At 39.5% G+C, this 9621-nt stretch overlaps 1 protein-coding gene across 3 annotated transcripts in view; it reads left to right on the forward strand.

Annotated features, from left to right (window-relative positions):
• The window catches only part of FMNL2 (formin like 2), a 315721-nt gene that overhangs the window by 274142 nt on the left and 31958 nt on the right, over window positions 1–9621 (forward strand). For all 3 annotated transcript variants that reach the window (XM_007464164.1, XM_007464163.1, XM_007464162.1), the window contains exons 10-11: window positions 4902–4976; window positions 8806–8916. In XM_007464164.1, the coding sequence (XP_007464226.1) occupies window positions 4902–4976; window positions 8806–8916 (186 nt within the window). The remainder of the gene's footprint in view (window positions 1–4901; window positions 4977–8805; window positions 8917–9621) is intronic.

The raw sequence follows: 9621 nt of genomic DNA on the forward strand, positions 1-9621 counted from the left end.
CTCTGCTCAGCCTTCTATGGCTGTGTCTCTTAAATTCACTCCCTACTCGCCCTACTCCAGTGATATAGGAGTTTGTTACTGATAGAGGAAACCGATGTCAAAGCTAGTGGGGGAATGAGAAATACCAGTGAAGAGAAAAGTCAAGAAATGACAGGTTTCAATTGCAATAGTACAGTTGTTTTATTTGAAAGTTTTCAGATCATATATTGTCTGGTCTTTGTTGGCAGATGGAAGTTATATGCAGCAGTTTATAATGTACACTAATATATACGTGCAAACATGCTCCTGTCCCTCCTGTACGTTTGATGAAGGCCTTGAGAGCACCCCCCGAAGGCCATTGTGTAGATTTGGAAAATCATTCGGGATCAGTGTCTTGTTCCTTTCATCCTCATCAGATTTTCTAAATGAGGCCGTTTCAAAGGAGAGAAGAGGCATGTTCAGCCATGATGATCTTATTTGAAACAAGTGTGCAGGGGTGGTCCAGATGTGAGCTGTATGAGCTACGACAGCTTTCCTTTGATGTGGGACACGACTTTTACCAACCTTCCCCAAACACATCTTCCCATTTCCTGTGGGATTGTAGTATACTCTGGTTTAATGATTGCTAAAGTAACATAGAAACAAATATGAATCTTGTTCGTATGCTTCCTTTTTTTTTTCCCCAGCAGAAATGAAGGGGGCCCTGGGATTCCATGCTGTTCCTGTAGAACAGTGTCAGAAAGTACCACCCTGAATTCATTAGTTGAGATTGAGCAATCTAAACCTTTACAGAGAAGGGCTTGGTGGAGCTGATAGGAGGGGCCCTTCTAGTTCTTATAGTGAATGAGGAGAGTGGTCAATCTTTCACAGTTTCCCCAAGCTGGCATCTATGTTGGCAACGTGTTGTTTTATGTATTTGGATCCTTTTCACCAAGTTCCTAGGAGCTGTAAATTGGAAGACATTGAAGTCTATTATTTTTAAAGATTGAAGGTATTTAATACTCTGTTTCATAGCACATGTTCTCAGCATGCATTTGTCTGTTGACGGAATGAGGGATTTCTAAAGAAAGGCATATATTCAAGGCTCCTCTTAATGTCTGTTTCAGTCCTATCTACCAGGCTAGTACTATGACTTTGGGGATCTTAATTCAGCTTAAAATTAATCTAATATTGCTTGTTCTGGAGTTGATGCCATCTCTTTCTATTAACAATCTGAGTAGTTTTGTTGTTGCCCACATGTGCTTTCCTTGGCTATATAAAATCCACTTTCCTTAATGTCCTGGACACAATCCCTGATTATTCGGGAGTTAACCTTATTATTCATTGTACCTGTGCAGGGACAGTGGACGAATCCCTGCTGCATTCCTATGACACCCAGTTATAGTAACTATATTTCTTTTTTGTGTAGTTAAATTGGAAGTTGAATGAGTTGTGGAGTTAATGATGTAGCTATGCAGTTTACAGTTGGTAGTCAGAAAGGCTGAGGGTTAAATCAGCTAGTCTAATATTGTATAAGCCATTGGTTTCTAAACGCTGGTCCAACAAATCTGAGTCTTATTCAAAAGCACAAATTCCTAGTTCTAACCATGGAGATTCTCATTGAGTGTGTCTTGATTTAGACCCTAAGAATCGTCCATTTTTAGAAGTTCCATGGGAGATTCAGGTGCACGGACATCAAGTGCATGCCTGATGAAATGATTGGTTTTTTTCTTTTTAATTTTTATTTATTAATTTTTATTTCTGGCTGCGTTGGGTCTTCGTTGCTGTGTACGGGCTTTTTTCTAGTTGCAGCGAGCAGGGGCCACCCTTCGTTGCGGTGGGAGGGCTTCTCATTGCGTTGGCTTCTCTTGTTGAGGAGCATGGGCTCTAGGTGCGCGGGCATAAGTAGTTGTGGTTCGTGGGCTGTAGAGCGCAGGCTCAGTAGTTGTGGCGCACGAGGCTTAGTTGCTCCAAGGCATGTGGGATCTTCCTGGACCAGGGCTCGAACCCGTGTCCCCTGCATTGGCAGGTGGATTCTTAACCACCTGGCCACCTGGTAAGTCCCTGATTGCGGTTTTTAGTATATGTGCTGCCAAAGCGAGCACCGATTGTGGTTTTTAATAATAACATTTTCCATCTCTGTTGGTGTCTCAGATAATTCTGGAGTGCTTTTACTATCATCTTGAATATGTTTATCTGAACATTCTGGGCTGTGTGAGGGAAGGAACATCAGACTGGCAGTTGGGAACCTGGTTCTAACCTCTGTGTTTCATCAAGTTGGAGATATTTGATCTGTCTGGGTGTCAGTCTCATTCATAAATTGAGCGCCCCAGACTCCCCAGGGTACTTTGCAGGTTTCTGACATTCTTTGATTTGCAAGACTTTGCCCTCCTAGGAATTGTCTTCATCGTCACTGCTCACTGATGGCTGCTGCCTCTCCTGGTTCAGTGAGTGCCTAGCTGCTCAATAGAACATTAATCCCAGCCTGCTTCTCAGGAGAGCTGGTAGCTGTCCGCACACCCAGAGCCACCTCTCTTTCTTTCTCCTGTCACTACCCACCTCCCAAAACAGATAGAAGTAAATTGTCCTGCTGGGAAACAAGTTCTTATGCTGAGGTTTCTCTTAAAGAAAATTTAGGTTGTAATTCTAACCTTTTCTATACCAAGCCTCACCAGTTTTCACCCATTGGGCTTTTTTTTTGCAGGCTAGAGACACGGATGCCTTTGGGCACAAGATGTGACTGATGTCACAGTCTAGGGAGCTGGTCCTGCACTTCTGTGCCCCATTCAACAAGCCTTTTTTTCCAGGAACTTGTGCATATTCTCCAGAGGGGCTGGTGGGCCCCAGGGCTGAACATGGCATCCTTTAAATCTCTGGTTCTCAGCTTTTGCAGAGCATCAGAATGGTCTGTAATGCTTTGCAAATGTACCTGCCCATGTCACCCCAGCTCCACCTGGGCCTCCTGCATTGGGCTCTCTGGGGTGGGATTGGACACAAGTGTCTTTAAAAGGCTTCCCTTTAAACTCTGCCTTCTGGGGCCTCCTTCTCTTCCTCCAGACCCGGCCCATGCACTGTTCCTGTCTTCTATAATTATTTTTTGTTTAGGTGGGTATAGATAAATGGGGAGTTGTCATCAGAATATAGTAAACTGTGGTCTGAATCTGTTGAGAAAATTAAGTTGCTTTGAGACTAGAAGTCCTTCAAAGGTGGGAGCTGCATCTTAGCATTCCCAGCACACGGTTAAGGCACAGGAACCACTACTAAAGACTGACTCGTAGTCCCTGTCTACGGAGGTCTGAGGCTTCTTGTTTCGTTCTAAAACATCATGGGGAGTAGTAGTAAGTCATTCACCCTTTCGTTAAGAGTATTTTTTTCTTTTAAAAAAAATTTTTTTTTGAAGTATAGTTGATTTACAATGTTGTGTTAGTTTCTGCTGTACAGCAAAGTGACTCAGTTATTTATATATATATATATATACACACACACACACACACACACACACACACACACACATTCTTTTTCATATTCTTTTCTATTATGGTTTATCACTGGGTATTGAATATAGCAGATGCAAACTATTATACATAGGATGGGTAAACAACAAGGTCCTACTGTGTAGCGCAGGGAACTATATTCAACATCCGGTGATAAACCATAATGGAATGGAGTATTTTAACATAATTTCTTGTTTATCCTCTATTCAGTGCAATTCAACAAATATTGAGAATTTACAACATGCTAATAAGCATTGTTTTAGATGCTGAGGATAGAGTAAGGAACAAAACATAAAATTCCTACCTTCATTGGACATTCTCTTCGCCAAAATGTATGTGTCTGTATGTGTATATACACACACATATGGAATTTAACATGACAGAATTAAATGGCTGCATTATAGCATTATGAAATATCATTTTAGGAGAAATCTTTAGGATTTAGGATTGGCCTGAGTATTCCTAAGACCACAAAGGGAATCAGAAAATTTCGTTAAGCATGTGAAACCTGGATTAAATTCACAAAAAATGTTAAGACCAGAGACTGTGTCTTACTAACATAACAAGGAGCCCACGGGTGTCCGGGTGAATAGTTTCTGAAGGTGGAATGAATCAATCAGTGGGTTTAGGACTTTGCTCCAAAAAAGGTAGACAAGGACACTGAAAGAATTAAAGTTCATCCTTTGATTTTTTGGGGCATAAGTCTCCAGAGAGTCGTTATTTGGTACAAATCTTTCTTTGACTCTGTGTTCTTAACTCCATGTATTTAATTCCACGTATAAGCAGAATACCTTGCGGCTCTGGAGTTCACAGTATTTTATCTGCTTATTTCACCTGTTCAGCAAAAGCATTAATTCAAGCTGAATGTGTGTATTTCAGGCCTCTGGAGTGCTGCTTTACAGATTACTGCAAATTTCTGTACCCACCTTGAATGGGTTAGATAGCCTCCCAGAGTTTTTGTGTTGTAGTTTATGCTTAAAATTATTTGATTTGGTTAGACATGATATGAACATTTTGAATCTGCTTCTCAAATAATTTAAATACAAAGTTATTAAAATCTTTTAGCATGTCTGTTTCAAAAGTACTTTTGTAAAAAGGAAAAGTATGGTCTTTTTTTTTTTTTCTTTGTAACCATAAGCAACATTCTGGGATTCTGAATGCCAGCTAAAAGGATTGGTGGGACAAACAAAGATGACCAGTGAAAAAAGAGCACATTCAGTATGGATTTCAAAATAGCAAGAGAACATGCAAGAGAAACCAAGGGTGAGCTTTGGTCCTGGCTCACTTTGCTATTTGTGTGTTAACTGTAGGAAGAGAAGTAAATAGCCTGCGGGAGAGGAATAAAGAAAAGATGTTCTGGAAATAATTATTAATGCTAAAATTTCTGCATCTAATTTTGGAGTGCTTATGTTTGGAATTTCACATGCGTGATGATAATGTGTGTTTCAGGTTTGTGGAGAAAAACTGCGCTTTGAGAAGTTGATGGAACATTTCAGAAATGAGGACAATAACATAGATTTTATGGTGAGTTATTTCAGTACTACTTTCAATAAAGCAAACTCAGTTTTTAGCAGTTATTTCCTAAATCCATTTATATTTATATATTATACATACATATGTATTATATGTTATAAAGGATAGGAAACTGAGTATAATATGCTAAAGAGCCAATTTAGACTTGCTTTTTTAATCTGTATTTTACCTTTATGGCATTTATCTGCAGTTTTATTCTTTATGTATACACTATAGTAAAGGCCAAAAGTACTGATTACAGTACTCTTGTTGACCCTTGAACAGTGCGGGGGTTTAGGGGCGCTGACCTTCCCTACAGTGGAAAACCCTCCTGTTAACTTACAGTTGGCTGTCTGCTTACACGGTTCCGTGTCCGCACATTCAACCAACTGTGAATCGTGTAGTACCTAGTATTTGCTATTGAAAAAAATTTGCGTATGAGTGGACCCACACAGTTCAAACCCATGTTGTTCAAGGGTCAACTGTATTTATAGCAAAGGGTGAAGCCATGCATTTGGGAAAAGGAAGATAACACCTGGCACAAATGCCTGCAAGAGCCAGCTTTAGCTGTCAATAGTGCTCATAAGAATCCTTAAATTAGAAACCAAGAATGTTAACCATTCTGCCTTTTGCACACCCCAGCCAGTGGTTTTCTCCAGACTGTATTCTCAAAGACTGAAGTGCTTTGGTTTGTAGAACTGACGGTATATATCCCCCAAATTAATACATAGAGGTGATTTTTTTTTTCCTCCCTTGATTTCCTGCTCTAGTAATTCTGTGAGGGTGTGATCATACTGCAGGTCTCCTTAGCAGGGTAAATCACATGCAAAAATGTGTGATTCAGCGGCAGGACTGTCATCTTCAGGTACAAAAAGCAAAAGGAGTTTGAGCACTTCTGAATCTATGTACCTAAATCTTAATCCTGGACTGAAGGTGGAATCCACTGTAGAGAATTTCCAGAGCCAGATTACCCTTGAGTACACCCAGGTCTGCTTTCTTTGACCTAATTCAGTTGACCTTGGAAACTTGTGGACCCAGTAGATTCTTTACTTGGGCTTAATTTCCCAGATCCCTTCTAGCCTAGAGCAGATATTCTGTTCAGTTCTTCTGACATCAAGTCTTCTAAAACCTGTGCTTGGGATGCCAGGCAGTTTTCATTTGAATTGCTTCAGTGATGATAAAACATGGAACATAGCTTTGCAAATTTCTAACCCTTTTATGTGAAAAATGTTTTCTGGGTCCTCAAATTTTATATACTTCGTAGTCCTCAGCCCCTTCCCAAATCAGTATCGGTTGAAATCTTTAATAGAGCTTTTCTGTTCCATAAAGCATATGTATACATACTTTTTCAAAAGGTAAAAAATAAATTTGAAACAAGGAATACTTTTACATTGACTTTTTAGTTCTTGTTATTGGGATGTTTTTGGAGAGTTTAAGGCTAACTTTTGCACTGGTGACGAATATGTAAAGAAATCATGCCCTGGCTCACCTGACAAGGATCTTTCCTCTGCCGTCATAGGGGGAACTTATTTGTTCCTTTAGAGCTGACGTTGCATACTGGAGCCTCCCAGGCTGAAGCCAACATACATACAGGCTTGTGAGTTTAGTCTGACAGTGACGTCCTTCCGTTAAACAATTTGAAAATTGTGCCTTAAATTGCAGATTTCTGATTTTCCTGAGAACTAAAAAGTTCTGGTAACGCTAGGTCCCTGTTTGTAGAGTATCAGCTGCTGGAGCCAAGTGGTGCCTATTCCTTAAGTCTGAAGATAGCCTTTCCAGTCTGTCACAGTCCACACCATTCCCTGTTGTATGGCCCACTTCACTCATTTATCATACCTACCAGATCTCTCTGCCATTTGAGTTTCTACTGAAATTATAATGATGTTAAGCCCTTTACAACACCTGCACTGTTGACAAATGAGAGCATATTTCCTGTCGGTTCATTTATTCCTATGAACATGCATTGGAGAATCTTATTTAGAGGCTGTTAGTATATGGATATACTATATGTGTGCTCAAGTATATATATGTGCTCGAGTCATGTGCCATCTAGCAAATAGTTGCCTCTTCGGCATAGTATAACACTCAATAGATCACTTAGACATGCTTTAGAAGAGAAATGGAAAGATGCCAAAATCTAGCCATATTTGTTTTTTCCAGAAAATGAGGCTTTTCATAAACTGTCTTGGGAATGCAATTAAGTTGCACAACTTCCCTAACAACATATTCCTTGTAAAACATAAATGCTTCAAATGTAGCACAAGACCTTTCTATGTATTTATTTTTTTTTGTGGGCAAAAGAAAACAAAGTGACAAAATCTTTTTTAGTTTATTGAGCCATAGGAACTGACGTAATTTTTTAGTAAATGGTGATAGATTCCTCATGTAACCTAGAGAGTTTACACATCTTCCACAGATACCCAATGGATAACATATACTCAAAGAAGAATCTAACTCGAGAAAAACAATTTAAACAAGACAAAAAAATGTGGGGTTTGGGGGAGAGAGGAAGAGGGAGGCAGTTTTCAGAGTAAGTGTGAATGTGGGTCCCACAGTCATACCTCCTTGCAAGTCTCTGGGTAACCATAGAGGGAAAGCATTAGTGAGATATTTTCACTGTAAATAAACTGACTGTCCCTATGGAAAACAAAATAGATACGTTAAACTCTGTTCTGTTATTTACTAAGCTGGGGACTGGTTTTCTCTGTGGCAGATCAGAGCCACTGATGCAGTTGTGGGGAGAATGTAGCAAATCCAGGGCTTTTATGGAATAGAAACTGGTTGATTGTTTAAAATGGAAAGATGGGTCAGAAGCTCTGTTACTGTCCTGTTGGTATGGCGGGGCCCACAGTAAAATTTTAGAAGTGATTACCTTGTGGTGTGATTACAGGTGATTTAAGTGTTCTTCGTTGTAATAATTATCACATTTCTACGATGTACTGGTAATAACTGAGTGTGTTCTATATGCCTATAAGACTTTTTAAAAACAGCTTTACCAAGATACAATTAACATACCATCCAACTTACACATCTGAAGTGCTCAGTTCAGTGTATTTTTAGCGTATTTGTAGGGTTGTGCAATCATCACTGCAGTCTAATTTAGAACATTTTGTTGCCTCCTTCCCCCGCCCCCAAAGATTTCTTGTACCCATTAGCGGTCATTTTTTCCCACCCGCAGTCCTAGGCAACTGCTAACCTACTGTCTGTCTCTATAGATATTCCCATTTTGGATATTTCACATGAATGGAATCACATTTTTAGGCAACTGCCTACTGTCTGTCTCTATAGATATTCCCATTTTGGATATTTCACATGAATGGAATCACATTTTTGTAATCCATCAGTTCATGGACATTGGGGGGTTTTCCCCTTACTTTTTGGTTATTATGAATAATGCTACTATGAACATTTGTGTACAAATTTTTATGCAGATGTATGTTTTCATTTCTCTTGGGTATATTCCTAGGAGTGGGATTGCTGGGTCACACAGTAACTGAATAACATTTTGAGGAACTATCAAGCTTTTCAAAGTGGCTGCACTATTTTATATCCCCACCAGCAGTGGATGAGGGTTCCAGTTTTTCCACATCCTTGCCAACACTTGTTATTATCTTTCTTTTTGATGATAGCATCTTAGTGGATATGAAGTGGTATCTTATTGTGGTACCTCTGTAACTTTTGAATTTTTAAAAATTGTAAAATATTTTTAAAGACCCAGTGAAACAAAGGAAAAGGAAATTGGTAAGTGAGCTTAGATTTGTGAAATTGAAAATATATGACTATGATTAAACTGAGAAAACAAGTTTGGAGCTCATCTAACCTGTTGACAATTTCATTTCAGGTGGCCTCTATGCAGTTTATTAATATTGTAGTCCATTCAGTAGAAGACATGAATTTCAGAGTTCACCTCCAATATGAATTTACCAAGTTAGGCCTGGATGAATACTTGGATGTAAGTATAGCTGTAACCTTTAGTTCCATTATGAGACTTGATTTATTGCCTACCCTCAAAGATGCGCTTCCATAATGACCAAAGAACACTTAAGGCTCCATGCAATCAGGTGCTGTAGTGCTAGTTAAAAGAACCAATCTGAGTGATGTGATCTGCCAGAGAAGCTGGATTCTTGCAGACCTCCTAGGGCCTTACGTTGTCTTCTGCCAGCAGCCTTTTAGTACTGGAGTCAAATAACTTCTTAGAGCCTTGCTACAGCTTTCCTCTGCTTTTGAGCTCTGTCTGGGTCAAGTCTCACTATACCCTTCATCTGGGCTATTGGGCAATGTGCATTCTTAGTTACTCTTTGGACTCCATGTGGGCTGGGAAAGTCAAACCAAGACTGCTGTAGAGTAATGAATAAATGCTTGGAGCGTCAAAAAATAATGAGGAAGTGGACACTAGAGACTTCCTCATGTAGCTGTTAAATTCTTCTTAAAGTGTTTGTGTCTTTAGAAATTCTGCTTTTAGTTCTTGAGAGAAGAGGAATCTAAAGTTTCTCTTTCTCTTGCTCCCTTGGAGAAGTGCTCAGCCAGTTCCCTGAACTTCTTTGCCTAAAAAACAAAGTTGATGTGAAAATCATAAACAGACTTAAGTAGCTGTGTGTGCACAGGATGTGCCCTTGTCTTTTGACTCAGGCAGTTTTGTTTTCCCTTCTGTGTAGGG

The sequence above is a fragment of the Lipotes vexillifer genome, unplaced genomic scaffold (genome assembly GCF_000442215.2).
Source record: "Lipotes vexillifer unplaced genomic scaffold, Lipotes_vexillifer_v1.1 scaffold967, whole genome shotgun sequence".
Classification (NCBI taxonomy): domain Eukaryota; kingdom Metazoa; phylum Chordata; class Mammalia; order Artiodactyla; family Lipotidae; genus Lipotes; species Lipotes vexillifer.